At 43.4% G+C, this 20,757-nt stretch overlaps 1 protein-coding gene across 2 annotated transcripts in view; it reads left to right on the forward strand.

The window, feature by feature from the left end:
• Positions 1-20,757, forward strand: part of KIAA0513 (KIAA0513 ortholog) — a 47,013-nt gene that overhangs the window by 16,407 nt on the left and 9,849 nt on the right. Inside the window, exons 2-10 of one of the 2 annotated variants that reach the window (XM_069966304.1) lie at positions 451-944; positions 9,967-10,066; positions 10,520-10,593; positions 10,697-10,767; positions 10,939-11,152; positions 12,290-12,330; positions 12,421-12,496; positions 16,693-16,770; positions 17,559-17,588. In XM_069966304.1, the coding sequence (XP_069822405.1) occupies positions 598-944; positions 9,967-10,066; positions 10,520-10,593; positions 10,697-10,767; positions 10,939-11,152; positions 12,290-12,330; positions 12,421-12,496; positions 16,693-16,770; positions 17,559-17,588 (1,031 nt within the window). In that variant the 5' untranslated portion in view covers positions 451-597. The remainder of the gene's footprint in view (positions 1-450; positions 945-9,966; positions 10,067-10,519; positions 10,594-10,696; positions 10,768-10,938; positions 11,153-12,289; positions 12,331-12,420; positions 12,497-16,692; positions 16,771-17,558; positions 17,589-20,757) is intronic. The other variant, XM_069966305.1, reaches the window with a different exon arrangement.

The raw sequence follows: 20,757 nt of genomic DNA on the forward strand, positions 1-20,757 counted from the left end.
CAATCTGTAGAAGTTTTCATTCTCTGAGGATTTTTAGTTGTATCTGTTTCAGGAAGTTCTGGTGATATTAATATATATAACTTGCTTTCCCACACTCCTAATGGAAATTCTACCTAGTTTCTGCAGTCATTTTGTTGCAGATTTGAGGTTGAGTAACTACTTATGTGATAGTTATAATAGTACTTGTTTCTGGGAATACTAGGTATCAGCTTCTTGGCATCCAACTTTTGTTATAAGAATCTAGAATGGCAACTCCATCCTATAATGCAGGGAAATGAGAGTAGAGTTTCTGTTCAGGAGTCTGGGAGAGCTTGGTGAGGTTTTTGAGGGGGATCATTGGATAATATTGTGTCTGGGTGGAATCTTCAGTTTTGTCTGATGCACATATCACTAATAAAGCTGCAAGAAATCACTTTCTTATTATAATACTTTTTCTTTCCTTTTTCTTAGTTTTCCTGCAATGTCTGTACCTTCAGGGCAGTGCTGTGATTGACAGCTGTGTGGAGACTACGTGGCCCCAGGGTTAATTGTCTGGACCCAAAGCATATCCATACTACCCAGTGCTGAGCAATTACAGGAGATAGAGGGGCTTGAGTCATGGAGACCCCTGATGTCCCCGTGGGGAACCTGATAGACTTAGATACTGAACCCCTTGTAGTCGTTCCAGAATGTCCCCCACAGCTGGACACAGGCGAGATCCTGGTACTAGAAGAAACAACCCCTGAGAATGGGGAGAGAGGAGAGGAGATCGAGAGTGACGCTACAGAATCAGCCGACAGTGACAATGAGATGGCATCACCTAACCGCCACTGCTGGAACCATTCACAGCGGTCCTCCTCTGAGTCCTTCTCATCCAATCAGAGCACAGAATCTGCCAGGGACGAACAAATGGCAGAACACAAAGAATTTATCAGGCAGTATGTTCACAAGATCTTCACTGGAGGGTAAGTCAAGAGCAATGGTGGTGGATCCTTTTTGATCAACTTGGGGCATGCTGAGCATTGAATGGCCATTACATTTAGACAGTTGTAGCATTTATTCGTTGTATGTTAAAAAGGTCATCAACTTTCTGATATACTTTATCTTTTAAATCATTACCATTTTCCACTTGTGGTTAATGAATGAAAACCTTCATTGTTTAGGGCCCATTCCCACCTTGTCTTTGCCTATATGTCGTAGGTAGAGATGAGCGCAACTCTTGTATGCTCCAATTCGATTGTTCGGCATTTAAATACCAGTGGCTAAAGATGTTTGATACTGCCCTTGGAAGTCCAGGAAAACATGGATTCAGCCTATGTTATCCATGTTTTACAGGACTCCTTAAAGCTGCATTAAACTTCTTCAGCAACCGGTATTCAAATTCCGAATGATCGAACTTGAGCATGTTAGAGTTGTGCTGATATCTAGTCATACATTGTATATATACATTGGCATCCTGTCAAAAAGGTATGCAAAATATGCACTGCAACATTCACCTGGAAGTCCCCTTAGGTTTATATGGCTAAATCTAGTTTATTAGTGATTAGGTTAAAATAAATCAAAGATGGGAACAGCACCGGCCCATTCAAATATATAGTGTAGAGGATAGTGCACCCTTACTAAATGGGATCCATCCATCCGGAACCAATGTCAGAAAATAGCGATGGAGACAACACCTCAAGTGAAGCAATCAGGGTTTTATTATGCAATGTTTCGGCTGACACCCAGCCTTTCTCAAGTAGTAGAATGTGAATAAAACCTGGTTTGCTTCACTTGAGGTTCTGTCTCCATTACTATTTTCTGACATGGTTAGGTTAAAGGCGTACTCCAGGCATTCAGAGTTTTTTTTATTTTTTTTATTGTATATTGCTGGAGCTGCACAGAAAATAACCAACCCATACCCACCGAACACGTCCCCCCCCCCCGGCGTCCTCATGTGACATTTTTGGGTCAGTGGTTCATATATACAGGTGTCTATAAAAACAATAAGGAACTTATTCAAGGAAGCTAAGATCTACCCTATCATTAGGACTCCTGGGCCTTGAGTTCCCGGACTCAGGATCCATTTCATTTGAGTTTGTAGCAGCATCCGATGTCTATACTGCCCCTTAAACTGTATTTGTTTTTCCCTGGCAGCCCTAGGTCTGCATTCAACTTCTCCAGACACCAGGAGGCAAATGCCGAGTGTTCAGGTTCGGATGAACGAATTGTACTGGCTTCCGCTTACTTTTATGGGATTCACCACTGACAGGAAATAAAAAAATAGAACAGCAAAATTTGTATTGTCTTCAGCTCTCTGTCTCCTCCCTCTGTCTTAAACAACGCATTATGTCACAGGAGGCTTGGCTGGATCTTGTCTCTGAGATCTAGTCCTAGTGATGTCACCATCTCTGACCAGCCCCTCCAACCTACATCACCATTTCCCTGTCATATGCACATATACTCATGTATCTTTATTGGACATTAAGAGTAAGGTGTGTTTACAGCATGCTGCCAAAACAGAAGAGTAAATAGGGAGTAAATGCAGCAGGTGCTGCAACTTTTCTGATTGTACAGCAGTCTATAGTGAAATGAGATGTTTTGCAACAGTTTTCAGTGGGAAACTGACAGGAGTGCTGGGGGAGGGGGTAGGCAGGGTGAAAGGACTGTAAGGAAAAGCAATGCATTCTGGGAATTGCAGCTCTGAGCAGTTGCTCAGCTAGGAAGTTTAACCATTAAATATAGCAATAAGACCCCCAAAACAAGTAGTTTTTTGGCATAATATTTTTTACCTGATGTAGGAGCACCTCTTTAATGTAAATAATGAACACGGGCAAACCTTGCAAATGGGGAGGATTTGAAACACAAGAATTTTTCTTTACTGTGTAATCAAGAGCTTTTGTGTCAAAAAGTTTTCCTACAAATTTTAAGCTTTTGGCACATTCCATTGCTTATGTGTGACTTTTGCGGCAAATGTTCACGCAAATTTACATTGATTTGGACAAATTTATCATGCCACATGTGACTTCTTGTAAAGTCGCACTACACATAACTTATGCAAGTCAGGCTGGTGGTACATACACCACAAATGCTGGATGTATAGTTGTAGATTGATTATATAACACTAGTTTTATACCTGGTGCAGTTAGTTCTTTTTTTTAATGTAATTATTATATTGATGGTGGTGACCAGGTGACTGAAGAAGATAAGAGCGTGACTCCCCTCTCCCCTGGAGCCGCTTGTGTTTCTAGCTGCCAAACCGCATTACGTTAGAAGCTAGGTCCTAAGTTGTACTGTCAGCGCAGAAAATGTGCAGATCTGACAATCCCACTGCCTCTGCTGCTGAAGCCTGAATCCCCCCTGGGGAGCAAGAGCCTCACGATGCTTCACTGCTGAACTGTGTATAACGTGGTTGTCTCTAGCAGCGCCGTAAACCTCCTTTGTATGTGAGGGGCTAATACGCTCCTTCTAGAACACTACACAGCAAATCTGCAGCAGATGTCAGTAACTCTTTCACTGCCCGCAAACTGCATTAGGTTGAAGAGATACTACATCTGCAGTGTGTCTCTGCTGTCTGTAGGATAGGAAGATGCAATCTATTACTCCTTGTTGTCAGTCAGTTCTGGTATGTAGGACAATGGTGCCTGTTGTAGCTTTCTGTACAAGTACTATGGGGGAGAGTCTATGAAGCTTATAGTAATATCGTCTTTGTTGCTCATAGCAACCAGTAGATCAGTTTTCATTTTGGCAGAGAAATTTTAGAAATAAAAGATGATCTGTGATTGGTTCTAATGGGCATCAAAGAGAAGCCTACAGTAAGGGCCCTATTACACGGGACGATTATTGTGCGAAAAATAGTTATAACCTGTTTCCACGAAAATAAGACATCCTCCAAAAATTAGGCATAGTGGAGGATTTACATGATAGTTTAAAATAAGGTTTCATCCTGCTGTCTCCACCTATCGTTCTAGCAGTCGCTGCCTTGTGCGACCAACATGGTCTTACACTTGTCTCTGCACCACAATGCTGTTACCAGGACCCGACAGAGGTACATGGACCAGACAGTGAGGGCAGAGACAGGACTGATGGGACAGTGAGGGGAGAGACAGGACTGATGGGACAGTGAGGGGAGAGAGACAGGACTGATGGGACAGTGAGGGGAGAGACAGGACTGATGGGACAGTGAGGGGAGAGAGACAGGACTGATGGGACAGTGAGGGGAGAGTCAGGACTGATGGGACAGTGAGGGGAGAGAGACAGGACTGATGGGACAGTGAGGGGAGAGAGACAGGACTGATGGGACAGTGAGGGTAGAGAGACAGGACTAGTGTTGCACGATGCACCGAAATATCGATACTACTATCGATATTCCAGCCGAAAAACAGTTCGATACCAGGATTTCCTGGTATTGAAACTTTATGTTAAACTGCGCTATTATGCAGTTTAACATAAAATACAGCGCAGAGAACACGGCCGGTGGCTATGTGAGCGCCGGCCGTGTTCTCTGTGTGCCGCCCCCTGCTCCCACCTGTCACCTTCTCGGCGCGTGAACCCTCTTCCCCCGTCAGCGCCAAATTCAAATAGCCGGCACATAGCTGTTGCTTGTGCCGGCTATGTAACTATATAGATGCCGCTGTCACACTGACAGCAGTATTACCCCCCTCCTGAGCCCGCTCCATATACAGCAGGGGTCGGCTACTGTGTGTAGCAGACCCCTGCTGCTAATGACTGCGGGCAGAGCAGGGTCGCGGCTGCAGAGGGAGAGCGGTGTCCGGGAGAGGAGAAGGCTGGAGGAGGGGGCGGCAGGAGGAGATACGGCCACTACATCTGCACCGGACTATGAGGTGGTGGGGGCGGCGGGAGTGTGAGGAGGGGCAGGAGGCCGGGGCCGGCAGGGATCTCCAGAGCAGACATTAACAATGTGGGGGGTTAACAGTCAGCCTGACTCTGACTGGGAAGGGGGAGAGGGGCTGTAACCTGCAGATTACAGACAAATCCGGGTCACCCTGCTGGGTCAGTGGCCAGCATGCCCTGACACCAGGAATAGTAAAACTACAAATCCCATCATCCCCCCTGCTGGCTGGTGTGTGTTATATGGCTACAACCCTCATCATCCCCCCTGCTGGCTGGTGTGTGTTATATGGCTACAGCCCCCATCATCCCCCCTGCTGGCTGGTGTGTGTTATATGGCTACAACCCCCATCATCCCCCCTGCTGGCTGGTGTGTGTTATATGGCTACAACCCCCATAACCCTCTGATTGTTAAAGTGTAACATGACTAAAACCCCCATCCTCCCCGATAGCAGGTGTGTGTTAAATGACTACAACCCCCATCCTCCCCCTGATAGCAGGTGTGTGTTACATGACTACAATCCCCATCCTCCCCGATAGCAGGTGTGTGTTACATGACTACAATCCCCATCCTCCCCCTGATAGCAGGTGTGTTACATGACTACAACCCCCATCCTACCCCTGATAGCAGTTGTGTGTTATATGGCTACAACCCCCATCCTCCCCCTGCTGGCTGGTGTGTGTTACATGACTACAACCCCCATCCTCCCCCTGATAGCATTTGTGTGTTACATGACTACAACCCCCATCCTCCCCCCTGATAGCAGTTGTGTGTTACATGACTACAACCCCCATCCTCCCCCTGATAGCAGTTGTGTGTTACATGACTACAACCCTCATCCCTGGCAGCTGAAGTGTTATTGTCCATACTACCTGTCACCTTCCTGATCACGCACGGTAAACAGAGCAAGTGCAGAAACCACCCAATTCAGTACCACATAAAAAGATGGTACTAAATAAAACTACAGATCACAGCGCAAAAAAATGCCCCCTCACCCCCCAGCCAGACAGGCGGAGAGATAAAAAAAAGTGAGTCAGAGTTGGGCAAGTTTTTATTTATTTTAAATAATGAGGACTTTATTTTTAAAGTAATAAAATTAGGGGAACATAAATTGGTTCGTACTGACCTGAACCCAGGGGTGGGGTGGGGTGTTATTTCTATTCTTGTGTTTTTTTTGTTTTGTTTTTTGTTTCTTAAATATAATTTATTAAGTATCGAATTGGTATCGAGCATTGAAAAAAAAAAAAGTTGGTATTGGTATAGAACTCAAAATTCTGGTATCGTGACATCACTATACAGGACTGATGGAACAGTGAGGAGAGAGAGACAGGACTGATGGGACAGTGAGGGGAGAGACAGGACTGATGGGACAGTGAGGGGAGAGAGACAGGACTGATGGGACGGTGAGGGGAGAGACAGGATTGATGGGACAGTGAGAGGAGAGACAGGACTGATGGGACAGTGAGGGGAGAGACAGGATTGATGGGACAGTGAGGGGAGAGACAGGACTGATGGGACAGTGAGGGGAGAGACAGGACTGATGGGACAGTGAGGGGAGATACAGGACTGATGGGACAGTGAGGGGAGAGTCAGGACTGATGGGACAGTGAGGGGAGAGACAGGACTGATGGGACGGTGAGGGGAGAGACAGGACTGATGGGACAGTGAGGGAGAGACAGGACTGATGGGACAGTGAGGGGAGAGAGACAGGACTGATGGGACAGTGAGGGGAGAGAGACAGGACTGATGGGACAGTGAGGGGAGAGAGACAGGACTGATGGGACAGTGAGGGGAGAGAGACAGGACTGATGGGACAGTGAGGGGAGAGAGACAGGACTGATGGGACAGTGAGGGGAGATACAGGACTGATGGGACAGTGAGGGGAGAGAGACAGGGCTGATGGGACAGTGAGGGGAGAGACAGGACTGATGGGACAGTGAGGGGAGAGACAGGACTGATGGGACAGTGAGGGGAGAGAGACAGGACTGATGGGACAGTGAGGGGAGACACAGGACTGATGGCACAGTGAGAGGAGAGTCAGGACATGGGAGAAGTGTGAATTCTTCTTTGTGGTAAAATAAGACATATCACATTTTTATGAGCAAAAATCAATATAAGACACTGTTGTATTTTCGGGGGAAACAGTATCTTTCGAATTTAAAAGATGATCGTTTCGTGTGAAGGCAGGCAATGACTGAGAAATCGTCCATGTGTCATATCACTTCTTTTGAGCTGAACCTAAAATCATTGTTAATCGTTCGCTGTAATTCCACATTTGTTTGCTAATCGTTCAGTGTAATGCCACATTGTTTGTTCAATTGCTGTGTTCATTACTCAGATGGAGTAAACGACCATAACTAACGACTATAGTTCTGTGTAATATAGTGAACGATTTCCGTTAGATCTCGTAACCATTTATCGTTTAAAAATTGCTTTGTGTAATTGGACCCTAAGACAGTGCTTGATAAAGCCCTCTTTTGGCACAAAATCTGGCATAGTGAGGCTTTGGTATTAGTATTACTTCTCTCTCTTGAATGGTTATTATGCCGCATGTTTACCTGCCGTATTTAATTGTCAATAACAACCACAGCGGGATAACAAACCTTACTGTCCACAGCATTGGGCTCAGTGCACATTCTACCAGCCATTTTATTTATTTCTAATCTCAACGCTGAGTCCAGTCATCCAAAACTAACAACTTCAAACCAAGCAGAATCAGGCTCCGGGGAAGAGAGACGAGGAGGATTTGCAGACATGAGGACAGAAAACCTCAGGATTCGAAGAGACGCTATAGATGGGAGGGGCTTATGTACCCCTGTGGATGGATTATAGCTATAATGTGAGGCGATTGAGGAAAAGGGTAGCGCCACAAACTGCCCTGAAAGAGCTGTCGGTGAGGGGCAGGGGTCAGGTTATTTAGAAGCAGTAGGGAGTTCAATAGAAGAAAGCAAAGGGTTACTGTAGATGGATAAAAATACATAAATGGCTTCAGGCGGGGATTACTGTGCTCGTCTGTTCTGTATTCTCCATATCCAGTAGATGAGAGAAGACGAGCTATTAATAAGAGCACTGTTTGGAAGGGTTGTAAATACACAGAATCTAGGTGACTGAATAGGCAATAATATATAGTTACCTCCACTGATTCCATGGAGGAAGCTTGTTTCCTTTGCACAGAGCACTTCCTGAATAATAACACCTCTTCAAGACAGAGCCCTTTGATGCACAAAAGTCCGAGTCAGATTAATGTAATGTTCTTCCCTGCCTTCTAAGAGCCATAGCGCTTTTATTTTTCCACCTACAGGGCTGGTTGGGGTTTATGTTTTTGCACCATGATCTCTAGTTTTTATTAATATCATATTAGTGTAACAGTTTAATAAAATCAGTAATCCTGGTGCGTTTTTTTCCCCCGTTTACGCCGTTCACCGCGATTTAATAGATCGGACAATTCCGCATGCTACGATATGTAATATGTTTGTTTATTTATTTTTATTTTTATAATGGGCAAGGGGGTCTTTTAAACTTTTATTGGGTTATAAGGTTTTTTTTAATACTTTTAAAAACGTTTTTATAAAAAAATTTTTTACATTTAATTTACTGTAAAATATGCAATCATTAGATTGCATGTACTGATCTATGCTATTCCATAGCATAGCATAGATCAGTGTTATCAGCGATCTATGTATAGAGCCTGCCTGAGAGCAGACTCTACACATAGATCGCGGATCCGACAGGATGGAGGTAAGGATCTTACCCCCGCCTGTCGGCACATGTGATCGGGTCCCGATGCTTAATCTGTCACTGAGCACCTTAAACGCTGTGATCGGTGTTGGTCACGGCGTTGAAGGGGTTAATGAGTCAGCTGCGGGAACGCAGCTGACTCTCATCACCTCCGGCCCCGGACACATCAGGAAGCCACGTCAGTGTCAGGAACGTATATATACATTCCTACTGCACGGGGTATGTGCAGTAAGGACGCATATATACAGATTGCTGACGGGAAGGGGTTAAAGTGTACCTGTCGTTATAGCATTCAAAATGTAAATCAACAGTAGATGTCAAATGAAGCAAGTTTGCAATATACATTTTTTTTTTTTTTTTTTATCATGCTGTAAAAAGCTGAACTTACCAGAAATCCAGGTCCAGTCTCCTGAGGGCAGATTTTCTGACTTTTGCTGGTTTTAAAAAAGACTAAACACAGGAATTCCAGGCCAGTACAGAGAGTCACGGCTCAATGTGTCCATCAGTCACATGACTGCCTTCTCTGTGAGCACTCAGATGGCCTGGGAAATAAAGGACTTCCTGTTTTCTGACTCTTTGAGAGAAAAACTCTCACAAAGCAGGAAGTGCTGTGTTTTCCATGATGACTAAAAAATAAATAAATAATGAATGTACTTTATTTTTCACATTTTACTGTTGATTTAGATTTTGAAAGTTATAATGACAGTGACACTTTAAGCATGTGACACTGCAGCAAATTGCTGGTCTTAGCAGTCTCCTTCTGCATGTATTTGTTGAGGCCATAATGGCAGCAAACTGAGGGGTGAGTACAGTCATTTGTACTGTCTCTGCAGTTGGGGTATGTTGGGGTCTGTAGAAGATAAATCACAGGCCTTCTCAGCCACTCAGTGACCGCAGAGAAGTCCTACCGACGCATCTAGAGACCCGGAAGCGCCCTGCTGCAGAAAGGCACTCTGGGATCCCATGGGGAGCAAGGGAGGTAAGTGAGGTTTTTTTTTTGTTTTGTTTTTGTAAACCCACACCTTTTTGAGCATAATATAAAAATAATTACAATACCATACCATACATGCCCTTTAAAGCAGCTCTGCCACCATAATCATTTATCCCCTCTCCACAGGATAGGGAATAAAGACTGTATTAAAGTGCCTGTCTGTAAACAATTGCCAATCTGATACAGCCAGGCTGAAGATATACCTGCTCGAATGAACCAAGAGTGCATTCAATCACATCACATTGTTACTCGATTGGGCATATGGTAACCTGGGTGGCTGCAGTGTTGACTAGAGGTCCATCACTGGTTAGAGTCCATTTGGCTCAGAATGTTTACGAACCAACCATTATTCCTGTATTATTTCAGAGGTTATGAAAATGGTGATTGATGTATCCTTATATCATGCTTGTCTGAATTATTTATACAGGGAGGATGTGGACCAGGAGGAGAAGGCCCGGTTTGGGGAGCTCTGCAGTATGGAGAATGGAAAGGGACGGGAATGGTTTGCTCGCTTTGTCAGCGCTCAGGTAATTGATACAGACTGTACCTGTGGTGAGCTCATTTTGTTTCTATACAACCTTTGTGTAGAGAAGCAGTGTGGGCTTTGAACTAAATTGAGATCTGTGGAGGGCTTCACCAGGGTACTTAAACATGGGTCACGATCCACTAGTGTTTCCAACCTGTGACTCCATTACTGTTATGTTTAAGACAATTTGTACGGTTTATGGTACATGTGTGATTCCATGGTTTAGATTTCCACCTTTGGCCCTCTTCTTATGGGCCTAGTGTTACTGCCTTCCTCCATTACTCATTTTAATTTGTATGATTTTATTAAATTTTATACTTTATTTCTGTTTTGGACATTATCAGAGGCACTTTACAGATTTATGAGTATTTAGCCAATTATTTTAGCCATATTATATCATGTATCTATATACTTTATGTAGGATCTCATGTAATTAACCCTTTTGACTCCACAGCGCTGCAATTCCAAGTGTGTTTCAGAACAGACGTTTTACAGGCTGGTGCAATCGTTTGCTGTTGTCCTCTTTGAGTAAGTATCCAGGTGCCAGGCTGAATGGCCTTTGTTGAGGTTTAAATAATTTCCCCCTCTTTAATCCTTTCATCCTCCTTTTTCTTTTTGTGTTTTTCTTTAGGTGCTACCAGATGGATGACTTTGGTCCTGCCAAGAACTTGATGACCATGTGCTTTACCTACTATTACATCGGTGAGAGGCCTGTGTATACGCGATAAGCTGGCACAATGCCAGCATATCTGCCTATCAAGACATCCATTAATTACCAGCATTGGCATCACATTTTACACAGCAGACAATAGATGTTTAAGAGGACATGGATGTAAATTAACACAAGAAAAATCTACTTGTCACTGTTTTCAGGTAAACCACACGTGTCTCCGACAGACTCCCGAGAGAAGCCAGTGAGTACTGGAAGCATTGACGGTTATCTGAAGTCTGCCAACAGCTGGCTGGCCGAGAAGAAGGATAATGTGGAGCGACTATTGAGAACAACATCTGTCACCACAGAGAACATGAAGGGTTTTTTTGGGGGTCTAGAGAGCAAATTAAAGGGACCCCTAACCAAGAAGAATGAGTGAGTAACATGTTGGACAAAGTCATTAGTAAATATTAGTTACACATTTATAGCTCTGTGTCTATTACTGCACTTCTCAGTATACTTGTAAAGATTTGTCAAATGTATGTAAATAAAGCTTTGTACAGTAATAGATAAGACCCTGCACTCGCCAAGTTAGTTCTGCTGTTTCATTAAAGTGCAGAAAATATCAGGTATATAAAGGAAGAGTTTTAGCCAAGCTTGACCCTCATCAGCTCAGAGGTAGTACTATCGCTGAGCTGATGAAGGCCATACTTGGCCGAAATGCTCATCCACACATCCACTTAACTTAAGTTGCCCCTCAAACTTGCAGGTCGCAGTTTATTGCGTGTGATTTAATGTGTATCTGTTCTTTTGCATGGTTGCCAATAAAATCAGATTATACATAAGTTGCCCCTCAAATTACAATAACCTTGGGTCACAGTATTTTCAACGTACAATGTTTTTTTTTTTTTTGGACCATTGTAACTTGAGACCATAATCAACATAGAAGTCTGCAAGTAGTCTGGTCAACAGTATGTATGAATAGCTGAAAGATCGGGCACTTCAGTAATAAAACACTTCACTTTCTGAAGTGCATACTCTGACTGGCTGTAGCGCCTCTTTACATTAGTGTGTGGTACTGCATGCTTTGTATTACTCTTGACCTGTACTAGAATCAAATGCTTACTCAGACACCAGGTTAGGGCAACCTCATGCTTTGTTTCCCACTATATTGTGTGTGCTATTTAGGACCTTTAAGAAGTTGTTTTCTACATAGAAAGCTGCCCTTTCTGACTTATGTAAGGAAATGCTTATCTGTATTAGCCATCTGCTTATTTTTCCTTCATTTTTCCTGTCACTATAAAAAATGCTTATGACAAAGTTTTTATGGTTTGGGGTCTGAGTGTTTAAGCATCAATAAAGAATAGAGATTTATAGTGCTGATATGGTTGGCTGACAGAGGATTGTTATGAGTGGAAGAAGTTGTAATAAGTAATAGCTCATGACTTAGTTTCAGCTTTGTTAAAGCTTCAATTTGCTGGCAACTATCAAAAATAATATGTAGTAGCTCTTAATGCAGTGGCCTTTGGTCTGTCTGCAGGGAGCTTATATATTTTTCCTTTGTTCCACCAGGCAAAGTGATGAGCCGTCAAGAGAGAAACCGTCCAATGACAGTGAGTCAATCTTACCTTAGTCCTGCTATTGGATATTATTGTTCTAACCATACATTATATTGCCATATCATGATTGTGCTCTTTTCTCAGTTCCCCTGCAAAGTCCAGATGAGAAGAAAGGAGAGAAGATTTACCTGTACACACACTTAAAGCAGCAGCCCATATGGTAAGTTGTGGCATTAAAATTATTATATCTAAACCCCAGAAGAAAATTCCAGCATACCAAAATTATACCTGTATACTGGCTGAATATCTAGAGAGTTTAGTAGTTCAGAAACTTGCTGAACTTTTTGAATTCTATTTTAACTATGGGAATAGGTTTCTGCCTAAGGCCGCATGTTCACACTGTGGTCCCAATATGCGTTTGAACACCCCCCTCCCCCCCATTCCGTATACTCAAACAGTCAAATTGTGTTGCAAAAAGTCCCAGCAACATTACTTAGCCATTGTAGAATGCAAGGGGACAAGGTTTTAAATTCATGAATTTGCATACAAGCGGGAACACAGTCACATCCGGTAGATTACTGAAAGCTGGTATATAATTGGTTGTTGTAGTTTGATCATTTTGTATTAAAGAAGCAGTTCACAAAAAATTAATATTGGTCCCCCCACTTGGCGCTGGCGTGTATACTCACCAAAGCTGATCGTTGTCCTGGGGTGCAGCTTTTTTCCGGTCCCGCAGCGCCGTTCAAATCCGGCACGTACTCACGTCTGCCTCTGCTGTGACTCCTCTTCTGTCTCCTGTGATTGTACTCCGAAACTCACGCGCTTCAATGCATTCTCTATGGAAGCGCATGACTTCCGGCGTTTAATCACAGGACACAGAAGAGGAGTCACAGCAGAGGCTGACGTGAGCATGCATCGGATTTAAACAGCACCACGGGACACCGATCAGCCGTGATGAGTATACTTGGGGGCCCAATAATAATTTTTTGTGAACTGCTTCATTAATATAAAATCTAGTGGGTATCGCGTAATGTCTTGCAACGATGGAACACTGCTGAAGTAATGTTCTCCCCATTTTCAGCCATAACAATAAACCTCAGGTTCCACAATATTAGACAAGTAGATCGCCACCACCATTATGGAATACTGCTGCCATCATGGGTTTTGTTGTGGTTTCCAACAATTCTTAGGTAGATGGTACATGTCAGCATAACAGCCACATGAATTTCAGGATCCAAGGTTTCCTGAACAATTGCCCCCAGCATTACACTAAATCCTACTAGAAAAAAGATACAGCAGTCGGCACTACGGGATACTTGGGAACAGCAATCCCAAAGGGTTAGCAGATCGGTGGGGAAAGAGGAGGTGATTGAAGTTCTGGTGGTGCAAACTACTCTAGAAACACAAAGTCCATTGAATACTAGTAATGAGAGAAACGAGAGTGCACCATTAAAACTTGCTTTTATTCCGTCTGTTAAAATCTCATCCAGATAATCTCTAGCAGATGACGGCGTGGTCGCCAGCACCCTCCACTACTTGTGACAGCTGTTTCAAGCTAATTACAGCACTTCCTCTGACGTCACCTCTTCACCTGTGTCAGTGGCTTAAAAGGCCTGTGACCTGACGTCAGTAGAAGGGGTTTTACAAAAATTAAAATATGTAAATTTAAAAACATACATTCCCAGACGCGCATTATTGGAAAGAGAAAGGAGTTTGTTACTTGGTGGATGTCTATAAAAATGGTCTTGTGCGCACCTTTGAGAAAATGAAGGAAACGCGTGACATTCCCAATACACATTTTTACCAGTACTTACAACTACGCCATTTACTACATACACGGTTTGGTGGTGCTGTTGCACCTATTTCTTCATATCCACTCATTGGAGTCATTCTGTCTCAGGGACCTGGGGGACTGATATCACAGTTATACTCTCACCTCATCCGCCTCAAGGCGGCCGCCAACCCCCTTCCAGTGGTAGACCGATGGGAGAGAATACATCCCTATAATGTCTGATGAATCCTATGAACACATGTTAAATTCTCATACTCTTGTCTCTCCCTCCATCAATAATCGACTTACCCAACTTTACATTATTCACCAGAGTTACCGTACCCCCATACGTCTACACAGGATGGGTAGAATCCCCTCACCTTCTTGCCCGAGTGTATGTACGAGCCGGCTGGTTTCTGGCACATGATCTGGGAGTGCCCCAAACTACAGGCGTACTGGCGGGAGGTGGTTGCCATACTATCTGACATGTGTCCCTTGCAGGTGCCTCTAGATCGCACAGTATGCCTATTTGGTGCATTGAGCGAGGAGGTGTGGACCCACCATACGGCTATTTTGTACGAGAGATTTTTTTCTTGGCGCGAAAGTCTATCGCCCTTAGGTGGATAGATAGGAGGCCCCCCACTGTGGATATGTGGATTTCCCTTGTAAACACAATTTCGTATGAATGTATCATATATCAACATAGGAAATGTCCCAGTAAGTTTGGGAAAATATGGGATCTGTGGTGTAACTCCCCCCGAACGGTGATATGCCTTCAGGATATGCTCTCACTTCTTTAGACATGGTCATGTGAATAATGAAACACCCCCTTATATAGTGCTGCTTTAATGTCTTACCGCTATTAGTTTTATATTGCCTGATCATATGTCTTCATCAAGCTGTTGCTATGTATTGCCCAATTTGCCTGGTTTTCTGTTTAGTGGCGACAGCCATCCTTGCTCCATACTGTTAAATGTGTTATGTATGCTTTTGTAAAGGATATTATTCTGTGTATACTGTATGTAAATTATACGATACATGCAAAAAAATTATACGAAAATGCTAAAAGAATTTTTTTAAAAAAACATAGATACAAACCAGGGTCAATTAAAGAAACATAGAAAGGCCAATTCTATTATTTAGACCGCATAAGCCTTGTGCGTTGGTGAAAAGAATCCTTATTGCTTCTCTTTGCAATAACATCTTTTTCTCGGAACCCATTCTAAACTCATGAACTTTAGCGCTGAAAGTACTATGTACCTCTTTAATGTGTTGTATTAATCGTGGTACCCCTTTTCCTGTGCAGAGCGATTTGGCATGCTCATAAAATCTCTTATTTAGATTACCGATGTAAAACAATCCCCAGTCGCACACTAATGCGTATACGACCCCGCTTGTACGACAACAGATCATATCCGATATATCTGCAGTAACTCCTCCTACTGTAACAGATCTACCTGGGAGAAAATTATCACACCAAGAACAAGAGCTGCATTTAAAGTTGCCCTTTCAGAGCACCCCCGAGAGCCAACACTAACTCCATTGGCTTGCTTTCTTCCCCATAGTGCATCATTGTTCACTTGTAAAAGAAAATAAGGTTGGACTAGGCCAACATCTTCTATTTCTCTGAGTCATTTCTGAAGCTTACAAGCCCATTGTGGGTGCTTTCCGTGATGGCCAGGAGACCAGATGGGCATTCTGACTGGTCTGTGGCGAGGAAAAGGGCCCTATTCCACGGGACGATTATCGTTTGGATAATCGTTAACGATTAACTATCTCAAACGACCGCTATTGCGAAAGACCTGAAAACGTTCACTCATTTCCATGGAACGATAATCGTTACTTATGATCGTAATTGCGATCGTTTCTCTTCGCTATTTATTCGCTATTGCGTTCGTATCTATTGAGAACGACCGAACGATGTCTTATTCAATGCGAACGATTTGCGAACGAGCAACGATAAAAATAGGTCCAGGTCTTATTAAACGATCAACGATTTCTCGTTCGGTCGTTAATCGTTAACTGCATTTCAACCGAACGATTATCGTTCAGATTCGAACGATTTAACGATAATCTGAACGATAATCGTCCCGTGGAATAGGGCCCAAACGCTTTTATAGAAAAGTGCAATGCTCTTTGCATTCTGACACCTTTCTGTCATAGCTGTCATTAAAGTTTTTAGTAATCCGTGCTAATGTAGCTCTTCTGTGGATTGGGATCAAATGCCAGCTTTCACTCCCCATATGCATCAGTAAACCTTTGGTGTTAATGACCAGTTGTCGTCCTTTGGACCACATTTGATAGGTACTAACCACTCCATACCAGGAACACCTCACAAGACCTGTTTTGTAGCTGCTCCGATCCAGTCATCTAGCCATCTTAATTTGGCTTTTATTAAAGTTGTTCAGATTCTTACATTTGCCTATTTCCCTGCTTCCAACACATTAACTTCAAAAAACTGCTGTTCACCTCTTGCATATTATATCTCAATCCTTGACAGGTGTCATTCTTACAAGATAAGCAATGTTATACACTTCAATTGTTATAGATATTTGTCAATAGTTAACATTGTTTTAATGTTATGGTGGTGTGGTTTATTTGACCAGAATATAAAGTGTTGCTGATTTTTGTTGTTTTGGTTACAGGCACTCGCTGCGCTTTTGGAATGCTGCATTTTTCGATGCCGTACATTGTGAGAGAAGAAAGCGATCACCCACAACCAGGTACGGAGTCTTTATATGTAAAGTACTAAACAGACCCCAAGATCTTTCCATTGAACCCCCATTCTTTTTTATTCTCTGCTTTAGACCTTTATTGCCTGTTATAACAGATGACTTTAATAATATAAAGGTTTCGCTTGGCGCCGACTGCCATGATTGCGCCCTCCAGCCGTCTTCTAACCTTCTGTTTCATCTCATTACTAAGACGACCTTTACTAGAGTCACATAACAGATAATGAGACTGTAATCACCACAATATAGCGGCTTTATAAACATGTTGACATTCTTCTCTAATTAGCCTCTTGCTGTCCCCAGAGATCACTTTTGCTCTGAAGAGCAGCAGCAGGTGTTATACGATTCATGCTGCCGTCTGCGATGGCTTTAATGGCGCAAGAGAAGTGTCACTGAGAGCATTTACGTCACCCTGTGATACACTGTCAGCAGACTAGCTGGGTGTAGATCACAGATTTGCATTGCAAAGTGATGGTAGTGGGGTCAGCACTGAAATGTACCTTACTGAAATTTTGGAATTGGGGAAGGATTATTTCACCTCTGCCCCAGACCTGTGACGTGTTTTGCACCTATGGAGGGTATGAAACATTACCTTTCTGATCTGAAGGATAAAGTCCTATAAATGGTCCATCTCATTGTTATAGTAGCATGCAGAGCCCAGGATAATTAGCGATGTCATAGCTTCCCTTGCCACGTGTTGTTGTCATTCTTTATTTCTTCTATCTGCTATGACCTCTAACATCTAATCTTTGCTGACCCTATTTCTGCTGCCGCTCCAGAGGGAACACAGGGGAAGAAGAGGAGGAGAGGTTGGTTCATCCTACGTTTACAAGATGTGAAACGTGCAATAATATATGTATCATATTTACTTAAATGTGTAAATGTTAAATCACTAGCCTTTCTATTTGTTAGAGCAACTGTGACATCACTGAAAATGCAGCCTATGCATGTATTACAGAACAGAGGTGTCATCACTGAGAAAGTAGCCTAAGCATTTATTACAGAATAGAGGTGTCATCACTGAGAGTGTCACTGCTGCTTTTTTACTGAGCAAGCAGGCTATATCACTGAGTTTGCAGCCTATCCATTACCTTCAGGGTATATAGGTGACATAACAGAGAATAGTCTATAAATTCCTTAGGAAGCAGAGGTGACCTCTCTGATAATATATCTTGTTCTTTCTGCAGAAAGCAGCAGTGATATCACAGTGAATGCGGCCTATGCATTCAGAGTGCAGTGGTTACATCATTGCTTGAGCATCCTTATTATAAACTGATATGTTGCATGTGTTTTTGCACACAGTATGGCAGTCTTCACAAACTGACTTTTATTTTTTATGGCCTCTGGTGATTTAGTGCTGGTTTTGTGCTATAGGGAACATTTTTACATTTTCTTATTAGATTATAGATGTGTCAGTCCTGTTGATCACCCAGCAGGATAGTGTAGACTGTAGACAAGTTATTGCTGGTTCAAAAATAAGTGACTCCTCGACTGAGAGCATCCAAAGCCGTTCCACAGTGCGAGGACCCTCACTTTCTCAATTATTTTGTGCGTTTTATGGAGGAGGAAAGAAGCATATTGAGTTTAACGTAAATCTGACAGATGAGATTCACAATCATAACTGCTGACACTTTTTTTTCGATAGCTGTTAGGTCAAAGAGACACACTGTACCTTTCATATAGCCAGGTGGGCCATGCCGTCTCCCTGCCTTGGAGACCAAAGGCGGGTGGTTTGCGCAAAAATGTGTGCCCTTTTTGTAAAGTACGCCAGGGCACACTAGACTTTGCAGCAGGCACCTGTTATTTTTCATTTGCAGTCTATAGCATTGTTGTGGGATGCAGTACATTGCATTTTGTCATTGTATTTGCCTCATGCTGGATGGAAACTTAATCTTTTATAGTTTTACATTTGGTAACATTTTGGTCTAACAAAAAATAAAGGGTTAATCCCAACCCACTCGGCAGCACAGCAGAATATAGTACTATAGAGCTCTGAAACGATAAATGCTGCTTTCACACCCATCAGCCCCTTTCCATTTATCATCCCCACACGTGCCCTCAAAGACGCAGGCTGTCAGTGACAGGACCACTGTTATGCAGCTGCACATGAGGACGCCCCCAGCACAGGACGGTGCCTAATGACTGCTCTCCCTATCAGCTGCTATAGTGTAATTACAGCCCCCGACAATGGTGCCGAGCACTGACTCTTGTATCTTCAGAGCCCTCTTGTATTTTTTGACATTTTCTTAACAGATAATATATTGGGAGAAGTAGAGGAGGTTGTCTTCTTGCGGCTCTCGTCATACCACTGCCAGTTCAACAAATTATTATTATTATTTATTTTTAAAGCACATTTGATTCTAGAGGGCTGAACACATGATAAGAGTTAATGTAGGTTGTAACCTATTTTGAATAGATTAGTTTTTAAGTTTCTTTTGAAGGTCTTTATGGGTGAGAGCCCATATGTCAGGGTAGTGAGCTGCAGAGTGTGGGAGAAGCTTGGGAAAAATCTTGGAGGTAGTTTTGTGAGGAGTGGACAAAGGGAGAACACAAATAGAGGTCTTCTCCGGATCGGAGATTGCGTGACTGGCGGTATCTGGTTACTAGGGGTGCAGGTTATGGATGGCCTTGTAAGTCATTGTTAACAGTTTAAATTAAATTTGGTGGGCAACAAATAAAGAATGGATTGGCCTAGGGGGCAAAGTGGATTAGGGCCCTATTAACGGAACGATTGGACGAATCGGCCCTATCTGGCCGATTATCCTTCCGTGTAGAGATGAGCAAACCGGGTTCGAGTTTGAGTCCATCCGAACCCAAATGATCGGCATTTGATTAGCGGGGGCTGCTGAACTTGGATAAAGCTCTAGGGTTGTCTGGAAAACATGGATACAGCCAATGACTATATCCATGTTTTCCACATAGCCTTAGGGCTTTATCCAAGTTCAGCAGCCACCGCTAATCAAATGCCGATCGTTCGGGTTCGGATGGACTCTAACCCGAACCCGGTTCGCTCATCTCTAGTTCCGTGTAATAAACACAACCATCAGCCGATGACAACGATTATCGGCTGATCGTTAATTTAGGTTTGGACATATAATTGTCGGGCACCGACCGCACATCGCTATGTGTAATAGCAATGCGCGGCTGACGATTTGTAAAGTGTATACATTACCCATCCATGGTCCAGGGCTCCCCTTGTGGTCCGCTTCTCCCCGAGCCCCGTGTCCTGCAGCTTCAGAGCGGCCTGTCTAAGCTGACAGGCCGTTCAGCCAATCACTGGCCAGGACTGTCACAGCCAGTGATTGGCTAAGTGGCCTGTCAGCTCAGACAGGGGGCTCTGAAGATGCAGCGCATGGGATCGGGAAAAAGCAGACCGCAAGGGGAGCCCTGGACCATGGACAGGTAATGCATGCAGTTTAAGCAAGGGCTGCAAGGACATAGGTAACGATGTCCATGCAGCCCTTGTTAAACGATTGTTAGGCCGTGTAATAGGACCAGTAATTGAGCGCCGATCTAGCAAATCAGCGCTTGTTTACAGTTATTATTGGGTCGTATAATAGTACCCTTAGTCAGGCAGCAGAGCTGAAGATTCAAGACCAGCAAGGCTGTTAGATGGAGAGCCTTGCTGGTCTTCCAACAGCCTTGATAGAGAGGAGGCTGTTGCAGGAGTCCAAGCAGGAGATAAGGGCATGTACCAGCAGGTTTAATGAGTTGAGGAAAGAGCAGATTCAAAAGATGTTTTTGAGATGGTGGCGGCAGGAGATGGTAAGGGCCTGGATATGTGGTTGGAATCCCAAGATAGTGGACTGTGGACAGTTATCCCAGGACAGGTCAGAGTGAATGCAGGCATTTATTGTAATTGACAGATAGGTAGGAGGGAAGTAAAGTGAAATGGGGAAAAGATGATGAATTTAGTTTTGTCTTTGCTATTTTTTTAAAAAGCTGGATGATAAGTAAGATATAACTCACTGCCTGGGG

The sequence above is a fragment of the Dendropsophus ebraccatus genome, chromosome 4 (assembly GCF_027789765.1).
Source record: "Dendropsophus ebraccatus isolate aDenEbr1 chromosome 4, aDenEbr1.pat, whole genome shotgun sequence".
In the NCBI taxonomy this organism is placed as follows: Eukaryota; Metazoa; Chordata; class Amphibia; order Anura; family Hylidae; genus Dendropsophus; species Dendropsophus ebraccatus.